This window comes from Salvelinus sp. IW2-2015, linkage group LG15 (genome assembly GCF_002910315.2).
Source record: "Salvelinus sp. IW2-2015 linkage group LG15, ASM291031v2, whole genome shotgun sequence".
Lineage (NCBI taxonomy): Eukaryota > Metazoa > Chordata > Actinopteri > Salmoniformes > Salmonidae > Salvelinus > Salvelinus sp. IW2-2015.
Genome location: NC_036855.1, coordinates 53,710,396 through 53,730,876, shown reverse-complemented (window position 1 = coordinate 53,730,876; position 20,481 = coordinate 53,710,396). Strand labels below are relative to the sequence as shown.

At 41.1% G+C, this 20,481-nt stretch overlaps 3 protein-coding genes across 8 annotated transcripts; 2 read left to right on the top strand and 1 right to left on the bottom strand.

The window, feature by feature from the left end:
- Nucleotides 1-294: 294 nt before the first annotated feature.
- LOC111975102 (protein C19orf12 homolog) lies at nt 295-14,897 on the bottom strand. 5 transcript variants are annotated; one of them, XM_024003278.2, is made up of 6 exons: nt 14,735-14,897; nt 14,073-14,143; nt 13,889-13,948; nt 13,463-13,615; nt 13,129-13,260; nt 295-2,003 (listed from the first exon to the last, which is right to left on the bottom strand). In XM_024003278.2, the coding sequence occupies exon 6, from the start codon at nt 1,969-1,971 to the stop codon at nt 1,738-1,740; it is 234 nt and encodes a 77-aa protein (XP_023859046.1). In that variant the 5' UTR covers nt 1,972-2,003; nt 13,129-13,260; nt 13,463-13,615; nt 13,889-13,948; nt 14,073-14,143; nt 14,735-14,897; the 3' UTR covers nt 295-1,737. The 5 variants fall into 5 exon arrangements, 4 of the variants coding, with proteins under 4 accessions (XP_023859046.1, XP_023859045.1, XP_023859042.1 ...); XM_024003277.2 differs by lacking the exon at nt 13,463-13,615; XR_011481065.1 differs by lacking the exons at nt 13,129-13,260; nt 13,463-13,615; nt 13,889-13,948; nt 14,073-14,143; nt 14,735-14,897 and adding exons at nt 6,008-6,181; nt 6,853-7,294 and having other exon boundaries at nt 295-805; nt 850-2,003.
- LOC111975103 (tumor protein p53-inducible nuclear protein 2) lies at nt 7,514-12,030 on the top strand. Of its 2 annotated transcripts, XM_024003280.2 has the most exons (4): nt 7,514-7,634; nt 8,913-9,078; nt 9,285-9,420; nt 10,781-12,030. In XM_024003280.2, exons 2-4 carry the CDS (start codon nt 8,952-8,954, stop codon nt 11,007-11,009), a joined length of 492 nt encoding a protein of 163 aa, XP_023859048.1. In that variant the 5' UTR covers nt 7,514-7,634; nt 8,913-8,951; the 3' UTR covers nt 11,010-12,030. The 2 variants fall into 2 exon arrangements, with proteins under 2 accessions (XP_023859048.1, XP_023859049.1); XM_024003281.2 differs by lacking the exons at nt 7,514-7,634; nt 8,913-9,078; nt 9,285-9,420 and adding exons at nt 10,144-10,327; nt 10,534-10,669.
- A 240-nt stretch (nt 14,898-15,137) lies between the features above and the next one.
- Nucleotides 15,138-19,991, top strand: LOC111975101 (G1/S-specific cyclin-E1). The gene is made up of 12 exons (XM_024003273.2): nt 15,138-15,346; nt 15,846-15,893; nt 16,083-16,170; nt 16,277-16,336; nt 16,560-16,729; nt 17,167-17,302; nt 17,742-17,888; nt 17,983-18,078; nt 18,357-18,491; nt 18,737-18,848; nt 18,981-19,138; nt 19,314-19,991. Exons 2-12 carry the CDS (start codon nt 15,880-15,882, stop codon nt 19,428-19,430), a joined length of 1,233 nt encoding a protein of 410 aa, XP_023859041.1. The 5' UTR covers nt 15,138-15,346; nt 15,846-15,879; the 3' UTR covers nt 19,431-19,991.
- Nucleotides 19,992-20,481: the final 490 nt, after the last annotated feature.

Genomic DNA, 20,481 nt, shown 5'->3' with positions numbered 1-20,481 from the left:
ATAAGACTGCTCTCACATCCCAGACTACCAATAAAGTGGTGATGTAATATGATATCGTGAGACTTCAAACCATTGGAATTTGAAAAAGCTGCGATTAAACTGTTTATTAGTAAGCCATTCCTACAAGACTAACAACCATCTCTCAGAAACGAATGACATAACTTCTTATGAAATTTGTCCTCGAGATGAYTAATCTATCTTTCTCTGTATGATGTTATGACAACCTGCATGACCACATTTGCTTGCAAAGAAGGAACAAGGAAACGCCTAGAAAAAAAATGCYCAGAGACGTCATAACAAACCACCTTTGCACATACTTCAAAAAGTGCTTTAATACCTTAAGATTCTAGTATTATTCAAAAGTCTACATTTGAAACATTGAAAAAGAGGAACTATGTTACATTGCGTACCATTTCAGAAAACCAGAACAAAAATACTAAGTAATTGCGTCAGATGAGATACCATTCTGTTCCGTGCATGCATCTGTCCAGGAGATTACATTGCGTAGCATTGTCTTCCTTTTCTTACAAATAATGTGTAAGTGGTTGAATTTCCCTTACGAAACTGTCAGTTGATTCACTGAAACATGTTTTCTGGCTTAATGATGTCATACTAAAAGCTTGTGAWCATGCAAGTCACCATTTACCTTTACTTCATTCATCATGATTTTCATATAAACTCTTTAGTACAGAGCATTACAAAAAGTGTCTAAGATTTTCCCAATTAGTTCATTCTAGGACTAGGTGGYACTTATCACCATTAGGCGCCAGAAGTATCAAGGCCGGTTTCTCAGAAGTACTCATCTCTTACCATGTTCACAACGCATGAGTCGCTTGAGATCCCAGGCACACTTACAAGAGGAGTGATCAGGGTTATTTTGTCATTGTCTTTGTATTTGTTGCAAATAATGTAAATTATAAAGGCACAGCAATATTCAACGTGTACATTTCAGTGCAGAATATTGGCAACAAATGATGCCCTACAGTACAAATAAAGTGCACCATATTGATTAATTGCTGGYCTGTTCTTGCAAGAGAAGTTTCAAWCATACCGCTACATTCAGAGGTAAAACTTTCTCATCTAAAACAAAACAAATGTGTACATTAAAGGGCAATTCCACCACTTTTCAACCTCATATTCATTATCTCCAGCGCCATACCAGTGTCTACATACAGTATGTAAAAACAGCGCGTTTTTATGATCTGTGGTTAAAAAGATAAGAAAGGTCATAAAAAATGCTTCTCTGTGACATAACAGGCTAGGATTAAAAGTAACAAAACAGTGATTTTCAAAAAAGTTTGAGCCAGAGGGTATTTTCTTGCTCCTCACGTCACTGCGAGTCTCAAAGTGTTTGAAAATCACTGTTTTTAAATATGTTCTAACTTTTGATGATGTCATTGGGTAGAACTTTTAACTCCATATTTGTTTCTACAAAACGTAGAAATGTGCCATTTTCACATATGTAGACACTGGTATTGTTCTGGAGGTAATGAAAATCACGTGAAAAAGTGGTGGAATTGTCCATTAAGTGCTTTATCAAAGGATATGATCAGATATTGGGTAACATGACTGGTCTGACATGAGCCTCAATGTATTAACTAAATAAGGGCTCTTCCACTGAAGGTTATTTCAGTCTCCAAAAATAAGCTGGAGTTGAATTTGAGTACAAAAAGTCGTTTCTTTCAAAAGGCAGCAAATGTGTGTTCTAAGTTCCTCCAGATATTCAGTCTGTGTAGATCAGTCCCCATATCTCACCTCTGCTCTCAGTTCCTTTGTGATATAACTGAGTAGGGCAGCAGTGACCTGCTGCTGGAGAGTAGCATTCCCTATGACCAGGGCGGTCAGCTGGGCCAGGTCTGTCCAGTCCAGTGAGCCCAAAACGGCCATGATATCAGCATAGAGCCTCTGCTGCTGGTGGGGAGGCAGCTCCATGATGATCTGAGGGAGAGGTCTGAACTGTTCACTGGTCATCCACCATCCCAACAGGCCACCTACTGCACCACCTAAAGAGCCACACAAACGAGATCTGTGTCAGAAGATCAAGAGGGGAGAAGAGCTGCAGCCCACAGATGGTTAAACACTCATGATTTTAAGATTTACAGAGAAGACAGAAATATCAATGGTGGAGGTGTGGCTGTTAATATTCAGAACCACATTCCTGTAAGGGATAGAGAGGATCTCATGTGAAATACTGCTTAAGTAATATGGCTYCAGGTTCATCTGCCTCACCTAAAGCCCATTCTGGTGGGAAGCTGCTATAGACCACCAAGTGCTAACAGTCAGTATCTGGATAACATGTGTGAAATGCTTGATTATGTATGTGATATCAACAGAGAGGTATATTTTCTGGGTGATTTAAATATTGACTGGCTTTCATCAGGCTGCACACTCAAGAAAAAGCTTCAAACTGTAACTAGTGCCTGCAACCTGGTTCAGGTTATAAGTCAACCTAGCTACAAASAGTACAGGAATGAAATCATCAACATGTATTGATTAGATCTTTTCTAATGCTGCAGAAATTAGCTTGAAAGCAGTATCCAAATCCATTGGATGTAGTGATCACAATATAGCAGGCATATCTCGGAAAACCAAAGTTCCAAAGGCTGGGCTTAATATAGTGTGTAAGAGGTCATACAATATGTTTTGTAGTGATTCCTATGGTGTTGATGTGAAGAATATTTGTTGGTACGTGGTGTGTAATGACAAACAACCAGACYCTGCACTTGACACATTTATGAAATTGCTTATCCCAGTTACTAATAAGCATGCACCCATTAGGAAAATGACTGTAAAAATGTTAAATCCCCATGGATTGACGAGGAATTGAAAAAAMATTATATTTGAGAGGGATGAGGCCAAAAAGATGGCAAACATGTCTGGCTGTACAACCAATTGGCAAATGTACTGCAAATTGAGAAATCATGTGACTAAACTGAATAGAAAAGAAGAAGAAACTACACTATAAAACAAAGATAAATGACAAAAAATTATAGTAAAAAGCTTTGGAGCACCTTAAATGAAATTTCGGACAAAAAGGCAAACCCCGCTCCATCATTCATTGAATCAGATGGCTCATTCATCATAAAACCAACTGATATTGCRAACTGCTTTAATGATTTTTTCATTGGCAAGATTAGCAAARGTAGGTATGACATGCCAGCAACAAATGCTGACACTACACATCCAAGTATATCTGACCAAATTATGAAACACAAGTATTGTATTTTTTWATTCCATAAAGTAAGTGTGGAAGTGGTGGAAAATGTATTGTTGTCTATCAAAAATGACAAGCCKCRGGGGTCTGACAACTTGGATGGAAAATTACTGAGGATAATAGCGGACGATATTGCCACTCCTATTTGCCGATTAGAAAGTGTGTGCCCTCAGGTCTGGAGGGAAGCAAAAGTTATTCCCCTACCTAAGAATAGTAAAATCCCCTTAACTGGCTCAAATAGCTGACCAATCACCCTGTTACCAAGCCTTAGTAAACTTTTGGGAAAAATGGTATTTGACCAGATACAATGCTATTTTACAGTAAACAAATTGACAATAGAAGGACATTCAACAAGCACAGAACTTACACAAATGACTGATGATTGGCTGAGAGAAATTGATGATAAAAAGTTTGTTGGGGCTGTTTTGTTAGACTCCAGTGCGGCTTTTGACATTATTGATCATAGTCTGTTGCTGGAAAAACGTATGTGTTATGGCTTTACACCCCCTGCTATATTGTGGATAAAGAGTTACCTGTCTAACAGAACATAGAGGGTGTTCTTCAATGGAAGCCTCTCCAACAAAATCCAGGTAGAATCAGGAATTCCCCAGGGCATTGAGTAAAGCCAGTGTGTCTATGTATGCGGATGACTCAACACTTTACACATCAGCTACTACAGCGACTGAAATGACTGCAACACTTAACAAAGAACTGCCGTTAGTTTCAGAATGGGTGGCAAGGAATAGGTTAGTCCTAAATATTTCAAAAACGAAAAGTATTGTATTTGGGATAAATCATTCACTAAACCCTAAACCTACACTAAATATTGTAATGAATAACGTGGAAATTGAGCTAGTTGAGGTGACTAAACTGCTTGGAATAACCCTGGATTGTGAACAGTCATGGTCAAAACATATTGATACTACAGTAGCTAGGATGGGGAGAAGTCTGTCTATAAMAAAGCATTCTTAACAGCACTATCAACAAGGCAGGTCCTACAGGCCCAAGTTGTCGCACCTGGACTACTGTTCAGTCATGCGGTCAGGTGCCACAAAGAGGTACTTAGGAAAATGTTTATTGGCTCAGAACAGGGCAGCACGGCTGTCCCTTGGATGCACATAATATTTCTACCCTAATGCTATACTTTATAAGCAGACTGCATATACCCTGAAAATCTCATAGCTGCACACACCCAGAGAGCTAACATAGTCAATCTCTCCTGGCTCAAAGTGGAGGAGAGATTGACCTCATCACTACTTGTATTTGTGAGAGGTATTGACATGATTGTGGACTACAGGAAAAAGAGGACCGAGCACGCCRCAATTCTCATCGACGGGGCTGCAGTGAAGCAGGTTGASAGCTCTCAAGTTCCTTGGTGTCCACATCACCAACAAACTAACATGGTCCAAGCACACCAAGACAGTCGTGAAGAGGGCACGACAAAATCTATTCCCCKTTAGGAGACTGAAAAGACTTGGCATGGGTCCTCAGATCCTCAAAAGGTTCTACAGCTGCACCATCGAGAGCATCCTGACTGGTTGCATCACTGCCTGGTATGGCAACTGCTCGCCCTCCGACCGCAAGGCACTACAGAGGGTAGTGTGAACGGCCCAGTACATCACTGGGGCCAAGCTCCCTGTCATCCAGGACCTCTATACCAGGCGATGCCAGAGGAAGGCCCTAAAAATTGTCAAAGACTCCAGCCACCCTAGTCATAGACTGTTCTCTCTGCTACCGCACAGCAAGCGGTACCGGAGCGCCAAGTCTAGGTCCAAGAGGCTTCTAAACAGCTTCTACCCCCAAGCCATAAGACTCCTGAACACCTAATCAAATGGCTACCCAGACTATTTGCATTGCCCCCCACCCTCTTTTTACACCGCTGCTACTTGTTGTTATCATCTATGCATAGTCACTTAAATAACTCTACCTACATGTACATATTACCTCAACTGTGCGCACATTGATCCTGTGCCGGTACCCCCCTGTATATAGTCTCGATATTGTTATTTACTGCTGCTCTTTAATTACTTGTTACTTTTATTTCTTATCCGTATTTTTTWAAACTGCATTGTTGGTTAGGGGCTCGTAAGTAAGCATTTCACTGTAAGGTCTACACCTGTTGTATTCGGCGCATGTGACTAATACAATTTGATGTGATGATTTGATGATGCACCGAGCTGTCTGTTTAAACTACCGGCACACAGATCGGACACCCATGCAGTCCAGAACAGACTATTGGAGGCGCACAGTACTACATAGTGCCATGATTACATGGAACTCTATTCCACATCAAGTAACTCATGCCTGCAGTAAAATTACATTTAAAAAACAGATAAAATACACCTTKTGGAACAGCGGGGAAACATAGACACATGCATACAAACACACAATAATATGTACACATGCATTTTGTGTTATAGATATGTGGTAGTAGAGTAGAAGCCTGAGGGCACACACTTAATTTGTTGTGAAATCTGTTATGAATGTATTGTAATGTTTTTTAAATGTATAACTGCATTAATTTTGCTGGACCCCAGGAAGAGTAGCTGCTGCCTTAAATAAAAATAAAACACCCATATTTATCCAAATCTACCTCACCAATCATAAGACAACATTGGCTGAGAATTATTCTACCCTAATGCCATACTTTATAGGTCTACTGCATATACACTGAAAATCTCATAGCTGCACTCAATACAATTGGTTMGAGAAAGGATATGGCTCCACCTTGTGGTRGAAGTAGGGAAATGCAGATGATTATAATTATGGTTACTTAATTGATAGGATCCTTACCAACAGCGATCCCTGGGGGACCACCTAGAAGACCCCCTAAAAATGCAGTCCCTCCTGCCACTGCGGATCCTTTCCCAGAATTCTTCACTGCTGCTTTTATCTGCTGATTTGCAGACAGGTCACAGCATAGTTGCATGACATCATCCATACGTGGAGCCATTGTAGCTGCTCTCCCTGGTGTTATGGCAAGAGGGARACTGAAGATCAACATGCAACCAAGCCAACTCATCTGTCTCTAGTATARATTGCGAGTAAAAATAGCCACTACCAATTTAACATTGGAAGAGATGTATGACTTGACTTCTGTGAAATGTCCTTATGACTAGGAGTATGCCATCTTCTGGTAATGAACTGCATAACACTGCTGAGAGTAGCCTATACCAAAAGTAAAATAAACTATTGTTCAAATGAATGGTATAGGCCTTTTTCACTCCAAATGTTGACAAAACCAGARAACTATATTATTGTAATCAATTCAGTTATCATATTTAGCATAAAGAGACTGGGGAAATAACTGAAACTTAATGCAGACCATTGCCATGAGTCAAAAACTTCTCACACAAGAGATTCAACATGCTTCCCTCGGAMTTATGTTATAACCACAATAATAACGACCGCAGATAACAATAATTCTACTTCACTTCTGATATGTATGCCTTTAATAATGGCGTTAAGACGACATATTGTTAGTGTGTGTCATCATGTGGCTATCAGCTTTCTCTCTCCGTTAAAAGTGTGGCAATAACCTTTACATAACGACATAGTTGTCCCCATCACACAGGACGGACTCTGACGTTGGCCTACATGAAAATAGCCTACAGTAAACATTGGTGGTGAATCCCTACCGTCAGATCTCGCACTTCGATGATGTGTAACTTGTGTATAATGAGCGTTGGTTAAAAAAAAAATAGTACCGCGGTGAATGACGGGACATTCGTTTAGGACAAGCCCACATCCTGTTAAAACGATTCGCTGTGGTTTGTTAGAAGCACAATACAACACACAGTCAAATAAATAGGTCTCAGTAGGGCAACCTGTCATAATTGTCGTTTACGCGGCAAATATTTGCAACAATGTTGCACGAAAAGTCATTGAAACAATTCCCCCCTTTTCGTCATATTGGTGGGGTTCGTTTTGCATGTCCTAGTACTCAAGGTTGGGGGAGACTCCTCTTAAGAATCAATGAAATTATCTAAAATAACCAACTCCCTGCAAACGGGGCACCGGGCCATGCAAAACGAAGTCGACCACTGTTGCGGACTGCAAACAGCTGTACAAAAAAAAGAAATCTTCCACTCTTATGTATTTTGACTTGTTATTATAGACCACACGCCTAGACTATTTGAAAGATTGGACGTCGGTTGAAACCAATTATCTAGGTATGTTTCAAGGAAGGACACTTTTGTTCACTTGACAGCTAGTTGCCAAAATATGATGACAAAGGTTAGTTAGTGCGCAACCAACTGAAGCTCCGCCTTCGAGTTGGGATTTTTGTTTACGTTCACCACCCACCAAAGCAAAGGGAAGCAGTTGGTGTTCATAAACAAGTCTGTATCAAAACAATTACAGATCAGTTATAGTTTCGAGCCAGCCGTCMGCCACCGCCCGTTAAATATACATTTGTCAGGTAAGAACAATTACATCGTAGCCTTCAACATTGTGCGAGAGGTTGTATCCGTGTAACAGCCTTTGTTCATGTGTTGTCTAGACACTTTTCTTTAGCCTACTAACTTATCTATCCACTGCATTGTTTGTATTGATTTCTACATCCCCAYAGTGTCCTATTAAGCCAGCTTTTTAGTTTGGTAGACTACCATGTAATTGTAACCATGTCATGTGTAATTTTGTATGTAGGTTAGTTTATTTGTTTGATTGTCAGTGAGTGAATTACATATAGTAAATGCAGTTCTTAATTATTTACTTATTTATTGAAGAAGTTTAAAAGCGAATTAATGCCATATGAAGTTCACCCAAACTACTCTCCTATGTTTTGTTTAAATGATTTAATAGTTTCTATCACACATATATATCTTGAATAGGGGCTAATGTAAGGATTGTCTTACATGTCTTTAAACTTCCCGATTTATGGACTTTTTGATGGCACACCAGAAAAGATATGCAATACATTTAGCACCTTATGAGTTAATTCTGTCMGGGCACAATTGGATCTTCCCTTGCTGGCAGGCTGGGGTGTAGCTGTTTATTGACAATATAGGTTGACAAGTACACCAAGGCATTCAAAGACCGTGGCTGTCTGGACAGCCCGAGGACTAAAAGTGGATGTTGTGGTATTCTGTCTAGTCTATGACACATCAAGCCTGAAAGACATACACATACTGTTTATACCTGATTATATTTTTAATAGGCCTATTCGACTAGAAATGTAGGCCTTTTAAATCAAATGATATACACTAAAATGTTTATTTTTATTTTTACAAACCAGCTGTTTTCACCATAGTTTGGCCAATTGGCTTCATATTCACCACATTAGTTTATTCAGAACATATCTTAAGATTCAGATTCTGGCTTGAAATGAGATTGCTGGTCAGAAAGGATGCCATGTCCTCCAGTCTGCAGATAGCTTCCAAGGGGAATGCTGTTCCTCATTCTGCTGTGCTGGCAGGGTCATTAACCCAGGACCCAATGTTAAATACTAAAGGTCATAATGTAAGATGTTGTTCAGAGTCTGCTTCCCGGGAATAGTTTCCAATCTATTTTCTGTCAATGTGGATATTAAACTACACATGCCTTTTCAGGTTMTGCTGTTTTCTTGCATTTGATGCAATGTTTTACCATGATCAGTTTTGCAATTTTACCAGTTTAGCAATAATTGCATCCGTTATGCAACTGTTTACCTTATGGGGGCGACATACTGTAACACTATGTTAACTCATTTTCTTTGCAGACTGCAATAAGAGGGCCAAGGGAGCCAAACATATACACAATGATTGGAAAGATATTTGCCCATTTCCTTGGTAGCACAGACAATGATTTTTCCACAGATGACAATGAAACCTATGAGGAGCTCATTGAGTTTGAGGAGGGAGGATGGGTCGTTATCAACATTCAAGGTAAGCCGATAATTATGTTCCCTGAAAGTTGAAATCACAAGTTYGTTGTTGAACTGGTATGGGCATTGTTGTCTGCAGTTACTTGTTTTGTAAATGGTAGCATTGTAGTTATTTGGATAGTAGATCTAATGGTCACTATTAGAGGTCTCACTAGTGTTTTTCCTCTTTGGTCTCGGTTTAGTACATTTGTGGTCTGATGTTTCCAGAGAACAACTCCCTGAACCCGCCTGAGGAAGACCCTTTGGAAAACCTGCTGATTGAGCATCCCAGTATGTCTGTATACCAGATCAGACACCAGACCAGTGATGAGGAAGACTCAGATGAAGAGGATGCTTCTCCCAGGTCAGTTTTCNCCCTTGCTGGCAAGCTGGGGTGTAGCTGTATATTGACAGTATAGGTTGACAAGTACACCGAGGCATTCAAAGACCGTGGCTGTCCAAGTCTAAAAGTGGATGCTGTGGTATTCTGTCTAGTCTATGACACCTTTAGCCTGAAAGACATACCAATACTGTTTATACCTGATTCTATTTTTAATAGGCCTATTTGACCAGAAATGTCAAAATACAATTATATACACTAAAATGTATACATATATATATATATATATATTTTTACAAACCATTTGTTTTCACCATAGTTTGGCCGATTGGCTTCATATTCACCACATTCGTTTATTCATAACACATCTTAAAATTCAGACACAGGCTTGAAATGAGTTGCTGGTCTAAAAAGGATGCCATGACCTTCAGTCTGCAAATAGCTTCCAAGGGGCATGCTGTTCCTGATTCTGCTGTGCTGGCAGGGTCATTAACCAAGGACACAATGTTAAAAACTAAAGGTCATAATGTAAGGTGTTGTTCAGAGTCTGCTTTCCGGAAATAATTTCAGATCTATCTTCTGTCAATGTGGATATTAAACTACACATGCCTTTTCAGGTTCTGCTGTTTTCTTGCATTTGATGCAATGTTTTACTATGATCAGTTTTGCAATTTTACCAGTTTAGCAGTAATTGTAGCTGGTTTGCAAATTTTCCTTATGGGGGCAACATACTATAACACTATGTTAACTCATTTTCTTTGCAGACTGCAATAAGAGGGCCAAGGGAGGCAAAACATATACACAATGATTGGAAAGATACTTGCCCATTTCCTTGGTAGCACAGATGGCGATTTTCCCACAGATGACAATGAAACCTATGAGGAGCTCATTGAGTTTGAGGAGGGAGGATGGGTCGTTATCAACATTCAAGGTAAGCCGATAATTTTGTTCACAGAAAGTTGAAATCACAAGTTAGTTGTTAAACTGGTATGGGCATTGTTGTCTGCAGTTACTTGTTTTGTAAATGGTAGTATTGTAGTTATTTGGATAGTAGATCTAATGGTCACTATTAGAGGTCTCACTGGTGTTTTTCCTTTTTGGTCTCGGTTTAGTACATTTGTGGTCTGATGTTTCCAGAGAACAACTCCCTGAATCCCCCTGAGGAAGACCCTTTGGAGAACCTGCTGATTGAGCATCCCAGTATGTCTGTATACCAGATCAGACACCAGCCTAGCGATGAGGAACACTCAGATGAAGAGGATGCTTCTCCCAGGTCAGTTTTCATCCAGGGGATCCATCTACTGTAGTCAGTGTGATAACACAACCATTATCCTAGAGAAAGGAGTGTCACATTTTACAGTTATTCTGCCCCCCCCCCCTGCAGGCCTGTGCCAGTCAAACAGCATGTGTCCTGGAGGCTAGCTGCCTGGGGCAGCCCGCTTCCATGCAATGTCCAACTGCTTGCCATACAGCGAGCCAGGACTCACGTGGAGTGCAAGAAGCTGACCAGGAGTGCTTTCCAGAGACAGAACCTTGCCAAGATGCGATTCTCCCCCTCTGACAGACGCTTTGGTCACTTCAAACAACCCTGCCAGCGTCTGTACAACTACTGAGTGTCTACTGAGGAACCACGTCACTGTCTGAAGCCACTTAACATACAGACCGTAGACATATTACCATGTCAATTTCTTTACCCTGATCAAGGGAACCCCCTTTGCTGAGTATGTTATTAACATGCTGAGCCCAGTTTGAGAGTGAAATAGCCTTGAGTAGATGTGTGTGRGCATGTGAAAAGTATTATAARTGGCTTGTTACTGTTAAGTCTTATAGCTCTGATAAACTTTTATTTAGTGTATGAAATGCAAAAGGTTTTAGCACTTGCAAATATGAATTTGATTGAATATGGTATACATTTTGCTATTACTTTGTGWGCCTTAGATTTAGATACGTTGTGGGTATATTGCTTTCAGGAAAAGTTGTTAATTAAGTTTCATAGCTATGAAAAGCTATTTTGTATATGATATGTGACGACACAAAACATCACTCGTTTTGAGTAATTGGACCTCTGAACAAATACAATGTATGTAAGGATTACCAAATAATGATGAACACTGTTTTCTAATGTATGTTTTCTAATTGTGTGATTCACTTTGTTTTCATACATTTATTCCCAGTGTGTTCGTATGTTTGCTATACTGCTACAAGACCTGTTTGTAAATATATTCCGTTTTTTTTGTTGCTATTTTGGTGTATATTTAAATGTGAAAAATTGTTAAACAAGTCTGTTTTGTTTGGGTATTATTTGTGTTTTATTAAATAGCATGAGACAACTTCAGTAATTACATGTATTATRACCACCAAATGTATTTCATTGTTCTGCATTAAAATATTTTAGTAGCACATTTAGTGGATTTCATTTTCGAAGCAAACGCACCTTCCCCAAGAACTTCTTAACGCTTTCCGGATCAACAGCATTTCCCCAAACACCTCCCCTCTTGAAATGAGAGCCAATTATCATTGCAATAGCATCAAGGTAGTGTTCCATGTTGTAATGGGTTACTCCTGAGCCAATAAAAACTGGGAGTCTTACAGAATGCAACATCTGCAAATAGAAAATAAAAGATTGTAAATATTTTGAGATGTTACATTATGTTTACTGAGCTCATTATATTGGAAAGCTGTGCAAGAGCTTATATGAAACAAATACCTAAATGGTTGGATTTAGGAATGCATTGCAAGTGTCATGCATCATCTCTGATAAGTAAATGGTAAAAGTATGTTCAGAGATGATATGAGAAAAACACATGAGGAAAGAGATCAATCCAGACTCTGGCAGCTCCATATACCAATCTGACAACAGAGCCAGCCCAATGAAATCATACTGGGAGACTGTAGMAGCACCTCCAAACTAGGCAGCAGGGTTGTGCGGCAGTCTGGCCAGAGCCTGCCTGTGTTTACAGCCTTCTATCTAAGTCAGCCATCTGTAGGCTGTGCTTAAAAATAGCAGACGATGTTGGTGTCTATATTAGCCAAGCAGGGCTGTGGCAGGCAAGGGCAGGACCTGGCTGTGTGCCCATGGTCAGCATGATCCAGACTGGGGGGGACTGTGAGGCTGCCATCCTCTCCCCAGACGAGGCTGCTCTTTATAAGGCCAGCAGCGAGGCCCAGAGGCTCCATGGGCTTTAGGGAAGCTTAACCTCTGGGCCACATGAAAAACTAACGCCAGGAACTATCTGCCCTTTCAAATGTAGGAAGTATGCCATAGACTCGTATGCAGTGGGAGTGGTATGGAATTGAGTGAGGTGACTGAACATACTTTTGTTAGGGTGTGTGTTATGGTTAGGGAGAATGTATGACATTTAGAAAAAGGGCACTCCCTTATTAACCAAGACTACAGGCATGTTTGAGAGAAAATGAAAAAGGGAAAGTAAACTATGTTTGTACTAAGGTGCACGCTGAGCATTCCTAAAATGATACACCTAGCATTATGCCTCAGATATATAATGTATGTGCTGAGTGTCGGCTGCCCTTTGATCCAAGTGGTAAAATAGTGATTACACAGTAATAGCCTATGCCTTATTTGTTTTATTTGGTATTCATTTAAACGAGTTGGGGGTCTTTTTATATTACTGTATGTGTCAGTATGTTTGTGCGTCWTACCATACATGTGTGTATGTGTCATACCGTACATACATGTCTGTATGTGTCAGAGCATTCAGAGACAGGACACACCTCTGAGTTCCACTGGATCTGCCTGAACCCCTGTGGCTGTTCCAGTGATAATGAGCCCGTCAGAGAGGAAAAAACGCAGCTGCTCTGGCCGTCGTCTCCACTATGCTCACATCTGAAGTCAGGGCATGGGAGCTAGGAACACAAACCCACAAAACATCCAATTACACTTACTACAAAAGTCAGAAATTGTACCTTTCATCTCCTTGCGGTACCGTTTACGGATAATATTAGCCGCAATACTTGCATGTTGAAAACCTTCTGAAATGCCATATCAGGACATCTAGGCTAGCCAGTGGGGTTGTCTGACTGGAATGTTTTTTGAACGATTGCGCACCTGTGCTTCTTTTTTATATCAGTGAAGATCTGTACATGTTCAGCCTTTATTTGCTTGCCGTATCGCAAAAGGACTCCGACACATGCATTCAAAAGGCCTTCATCAGTAACATGTGAGAAGACTTAAATCCCTCTGCCCTGATAAAATCCATACCTTGGAAATAGACAACAACGAAATAGGTAGGTAAACATTTGCTTTTCCCAACCTCTTAACACGGATCTTTCTATTAAACTCAAATTCCAGGCTAGCCTGAAGCACTCTTGCATGCATGTATTAATCAGTAATAAGCAAAGCCAGCTATATCAACCCGAAGCCAGTGCAACAGCAAGAGCTGTTTGCTGCAGACAGGATCTGAACTCCAAAAGGCAGAGATGGACTGATCCCCCCCCCCACTGCTGCACACACTGCTGTCATAGAGGCACACACCTCTGGTCCAATTGAGAATGTGTACTGAACGTCATGCATGTCCTCAATGATCAGCCCATCCTGTTCAAAAGATCAACAGACAATTAATTTCCAGTCATCCTTGAGGATGAATATTGTGGTTTACATAGGCTACAATATTAGTAACATCAAAAAGTAAGGAGTTCTTCTGTCTGCTTATACTTACAATTCCTGCATTGTGATAGATTCGTGGCGTGCTTCCTCAATAATTTGAGGCCATGCTTCCAAAAGGTGTGCCTGAAAAACATAAAATCAAAGTTTTWAAAAAAGAGAGTAAAAAACGACATATGCGTCTCAATAATATTTACCTGGTAAGGCTTGGACATGAATCATTCCAATAACCACAAATTTGGCACGTCCAAAGAGTTTCAGAAACTGTTTCAAACCAGTTGCAATGTGGAGGCACAGTGGCTTTGAAATGAGTTCTCGTTCCCATGTAGCTGCTAGCTTGATCACGTGCCTGGTCAAAGTGTACGTTAATGCAMGTTTCGAGATCTATGAGTGATTGTCACCCAATCCAGTGTTTTCTTCGTGTGGCTCATGAAACATATTAAAATAACAGTTATGACAGAAAAGGCACATAGGGTGCAGATTAGCCTCCTCGTCTTCTGATAAGAAAACGCAAATGTATGAATTATATATGAAAYCATAAGATGGTGCCTAAAATGTATTTGACTAAACCTGCACTGTTATTTTCCAACAAATCATTAGTGTAGACAAYAGGAAGCCACTAAACGTAGCTAATGCACTAGTGCAGGGCGCCATCACCATTCTCGTTGAGCAAATTGCGCGGCATTAATTTGATCTTAAAATAATGACATAAGTTACCTATTGCATTATGGACAGCGAAAGTCCATTCTGTCGGCTTGACAGAGAAACATKTTTTTAAATGTCAGGAAAAATCAGCATAACGTCCGCATTTGCAGGTTTTTGAGAAGGACACAGTCTTTGTTTACATCCGTCTTCCCTAGCCACGCGGTACTTTGTGGTTCCGGATTCTAAGCACCGCCCCTGAGCTGTCGCCGCACCAGACACACCTCCCTTTTGCCGGATAAATGCAATATTTGGAACACCATTATAATGTAAATTTCTCACACAACATAAGATTTCAGGTGATTTCACTCTTCACTTCTGAACAATTAATGACTAATAATAATGTTCGTTGAAATGTAACTGCAAAGGGTTACTGAACAGCGCCAAGTATTTAAATCACCCGCTCGGACCGCCCCMTATGATATGTAGACAGCAAGCAGTTTATAAGCCAAGGCGCAAAACTCACCGCACTAGCGAAGAACAAGTACCTAGCAAAGTTCACAGCTTCCTTTTGATGACAGAGGCCACGAATCGAACGATAATTGAATAGCTAGCTAAGAACTGTAGCTATATTTTGTCTGATCCTTTCAGCCAAGTGTGGACTTCTTCGCAGGGGGATATTTTTAGGTAAGCTGGCAAAGAATTGAAATGTCTCTTGTTAGCTAGTAGTCTTGCAACTTTTCAATCAAACTCCCTCAACGTGATTCGAAATGAGTGTTAAGATTGTAAATATCCTGAATTTGAAAGGCGATGGACAACATTGGATGGATAGTGTTTTTGTGAGAGCTTGTTAGAGCGGGTGAATGGAAAATGGCATACTTGATGGCTCGGCCATTTTCTGTCCAGCTTCTCTCTCATTTAGAATAAATGAGCTCGTTTCCATCGACTGTAAGTCAAACTGTTAGGATTAGGTGATAGTGTGGAATCTGGTGTCGATGTATTCGTGGTTTTGTGACAATTGTTGCAGTATTTCATATTGTTTGTCGTCCTTTAACATTGTCCCACTTCCATTTGCCCGCGCCAAGAGTTTTTTGACGAGTTGGCTTTGTGAGTCTTACGTGGGGGGTTGGGTTTTGGTGTTATTACCTAAAAAAATCTGAACAAATAAAATATTTAATGTTTGCAGGTTCTCTATATTGGAGGGATACACGTGGGCTATAATGCCAAGAAWGGGGTAAGTTTCAGTTTTGCAGTTTGACCTAGTCTTGTCAATGTAGCTAGGTGACGAAAAAAGTTCACGCTAGGTAGCTGACTTGCTAACTAACTAGCCGCGGCGTAGCTAGTTAGCGAGCAATAACTAACACGTTTCTTAGCATTTCAGCAGGATGCATATTATAATTCAATATTTACTGTGTCACTTCAGGAGAAATGTGGAATCCAAGTCTATTGATCATGAGWTGACCAAGGAAACTACAGTGAGATCCAGGAAAAGAAAAGCAGACGTTGCCATTGTAAGTTATTGRTATCTGGGTATTGCTACTGTAGCGAGATGGTTACCTGGCTATGTCTTTGTAATATGGTTTATCAAAATGAACACTTTCCTTATTCCATCCTCAGTATTTGCAAGACCCAGATGAAGTGGCAGAGATGATAAAAAAGAAACAGTGTGGAACTCAGGTAACTACATGCATTGTAATGCATTCCATTGCAGACCATGCATTTGTTGGATTTAGCTAGCAACACACACCAGTCAGTGACCTACACAGGTTAATCAGGACTGTTCAATAAATGACACAATTGTGTTTAATCAGTTGCTATTGGTGTCAGTCTCAGAATCCTCTTCYTGCTGTTTGTTTTTATCAGTCGGACTTTCTTCTCTTTGCTTATCCCTCCTGTGCAGGTGTGCTGGAATCCTGAGTCGGTTTTCACAAGCCCYTGCAGGCGGATCCCCACGCCTGACAATGAAGTCGATCAACCAGTTGCCTTGAATACCACTGGGTTTTCTGCTCTGTACACCTTCAAAAACATATTTGTCACCCCCACCAGGTCTTCCCCTCTTCCTGTGCTATGGTGAGTCACTTCTGGTATCTGGGACAACATGGGCAAGATGCAGTGARGCTGCTAAAGAGCAGGAGTGGTTACTTGACATGTTTGATAAGTAATGTATGATTTTCATTAGGAGATTGCATGACCTCATACCTTAAACTCTGCACTTACACTGTCCAAGGCCAAGCATTATGATAACCAATCTGTTCACCTGTTTCATTTGAATGTAACAGACCATGTAGTCCTCTCACTACTATTGTCTTTCTAAGAGTGTACAGTCTGCTGTTATAAGAACAGATCCCGCCTTGACACTCATTATGTGTACCTGTATACTATTTAATATTACAGTTCTGTGTTTGCACTCTGAATCAAGTTGAGGGATTCTATGTTGATCTCTTTTAATTTGAGAACTACAAATTRGAAATAGACGCTAACCCTCTGGAATGTGTTGCTCTTTGTAGCTGGGCAAGCAGAGATGACGTATGGAACAACCTGTTGAAGAAAGACGAGATGTATTCTCGAGACATCCACATCATGACGAAACACCCACACCTCCAACCCAAGATGAGGGCTATTCTTCTGGACTGGCTAATAGAGGTTTGTAGCTCTTTCTGTATCAAACGCCTACATTTGTCTCCCACAGTGTATCTACTACTTTGATCAATGTTACTTGATCAGTGTCATCCATGTTTATCGTAAGGTGGTGAGTGTATTAGTTTTACCAWTAGATGTATGGCCCCAGTTTAACTAAGTCAACTGGGGCTAGACAGAAGAGATGGCTGTCAGGTGATGAGTATTAGCTAAGCTCTAACATATTCTAAGGGGAAGCCTAGTCAGTTGCACAACTGAATGCATTAAACCAAAATGTCTTCCGCCTTTAACCCAATTCTTCTGAATCAGCATTGATCTTTAAAGTTGGGTCGTGTCAGACCTATGGTATAGAGAACCATGATCAATACTATTACGTGGGGATCTCTTCCTTAGCTACTCTGACTTTGCCTACAACTTGTATTCTCAACCTTGTTTTCTCTCTCAGGTGTGCGAGTTGTACAAGCTYCACAGYGAAACCTTCTACCTGGCTCAGGATTACTTTGATAGGTTCATGGCCACGCAGACCAATGTTTTCAAGTCAACACTACAGCTCATCGGCATCTCTTCTCTGTTTATAGCTGCCAAAATGGAGGTAGGAAGATGCCTCTTCTACAACCTGTGTTAAGTAATTTTCTCCATTTTGTATATCAGAGGGAGATTTTTAACATGTTCACTACCCTTTTCAGGAAATCTACCCTCCAAAGCTGCATCAATTTGCCTATGTTACTGATGGTGCCTGTACTGAGGATGARATCTTATGTATGGAGCTAATCATTATGAAGGTATGCCTCTCAAACGCTTTACGTCCCAGTGTTTCTCAGTACGGATGGGTCACACATCCTTATTGTTGTCTAAAGCTTGTTGAGACATGATCAACGTTTAGCCATTTACTGTTAAAAATGACTACATGTGTTCCTAATGATGCTCTGTCACTAATGGTAGTTCCTTTTTAACTTGATGGTAGGAGACTCAGAAGAAACATGTGTACTGAGCTGGGGAACTCTTCTCTGTGGAATGAAATCATCATGTGGCTCTTCCTACTGTGTCCCCCTTTGCTCAGGAGCTGAAGTGGCGTTTGAGTCCCCAGACATCTGTGTCCTGGCTAAACATCTACATGCAGATTGCCTACCTGAAAGAWTCCGAGGAGGTTCTCATCCCACAGTACCCACAAACTACGTTTGTACAGATTGCTGAGGTAAGGTTACAACTGAGATTTCCCGCCACCGTACGTGATTCATGGTATCTTACAACAAAATATACCTAAGAAGATCAAGGCAAAATATGGTCTCACAGACGACAGTGCTTTTGCTTATACACGATGGCGTTGTAAGACAATGGTTATCACATTTCCTCAGAATGGCTCATTGCCTCAGGTCGGTGTTGTGCACATGCGGTGTTATTGTGCTCGCGTTTTTCCTTCATTTTGTTTTCTCTCTATAGCTCCTGGACCTGTGTGTGTTGGATGTGAAATCTCTGGAGTTCTGCTATGGAGTCCTGGCTGCCTCTGCCCTGTTCCATTTCTCCTCGCTGGAGCTGGTGGAGAAAGTCTCAGGTAGGCCGTTTCATTCTGAGGCTGTTCAGGTCAATCAACATCTTCAATCCAACCACTGAGTTGTAGTGGTTTGGTGGACTTGCCAAGGGTGTATTAMCCCTAACCACACCCCTTTTGTCTTGATCTGTGCAGCGCTGAAGTGGTTAGACGTTGAGGCTTGTGTGAGGTGGATGGTCCCCTTTGCCATGTCCATCAGAGAAGTGGGCAGCTCGGCCCTGAGGCCCTTCAAAGGAATCCCAGCAGACGACATGCATAACATCCAGACCCATGCTGCCTATCTGGACTGGATGGTGAGGGCATCGTTTGTGATTTGTATGGTTTTCAACCACACTGTCAAACATTGGCATAGGGCATTGTTTCAGGCTGTTCAGAGAGAATATTTTTTCCCTCCGATTGTTTCTTGTGTTCAGTGGTACACAGCTGAGTTGCAGCCTGTATTGAGAGTTCTGTTGGTTTCTTCTTTAGGCGAAGGCATGCTCCTACCCACAAGTGGACGTAGATCGCAGCCAGAGTTCCCCAATACCGTCCGGAGTGCTCACTCCACCCCCCAGCAGCGAGAAACCAGAGGGCATCGTCTCTTGATTTCCGTTGGGTTAGTATGGGCTGAGGAAGTCTCAAGATGGGGACCAAGATATTGTAGGACTGGGAGAAATCCATTGCATTACACCAACATGTGCTCAAATGCTTTTTCTATATGCGTGCGGGTGTTTTGGTGTTAAGGTGAATGGATGTTTTTGGATGTCTCTGTCTTTTTTGAGTGATTGACAGTTTTTAATTGGAGTGTTGCCAAGCTGGACCACCTGCCAAAAACCCAGAGCTGTCACTGGCTCTGGGTGCTGCTAGAGAAGGTGGACTTGGATTGATGGAACAGTGGATGAATGTGTGTGTGTAGCTCACGCTTGCCATTTTGAGAAAGATAATACTGCCAGGTTTGGGGACCAGTAGCTCTGCTGCCAAAATGGACAAGTGGAACAGCCTGCTTCAGAAGCAGAAATATGGATTGTATTTTAAGATTTTAACTCTGCAACTTTCTCTCTTGCATTTGAGTTTTTACCAAAATGTATGATATTTGTTTTGAAATGAGATGCTGCTACTTATTTTTTAAATAAAGTCACTGTCGCAGACAGCTTTTATGTTTTACAATGTTGTGGGTCTTTGCCTTGTCCAGGGACAGGGATTGTAGCCTGGTTGAACCAGCCTGCTGTGTTCACTATTCTGTTTTATTGCGTGTGAAATAGCTTGGTGAACTCAATGATCAGGCTGGTTCTACCAGGCCGGTACAGAGTCGATGTGCAGGGGCACCAGTTAGTCCAGGTAATATGTAGGTACTAGATTTAAAGTGACTATGCATAGATAATAAACAGTGGCAGCAGTGTAAAGGGGGAGGGCAATGCAACTAGTCTGGGTAGCTGTTCAGGAGTCTTACGGCTTAGGGGTAGAAGTTAAGAAGCCTTTTGAAACTAGACATGGCGCTCCGGTACCGCTTGCCATGCGGTAGCAGAGAACAGTTTATTACTAGGGTGGCTGGAGTCTTTGCCGGTTTTTAGGGCCTTCCTCTGACACCGCCTGGTATAGAGGTCAGGCGAAGCTGGAGTGATGTACTGGGCAGTACGCACTACCCTCTAGTGCCTTG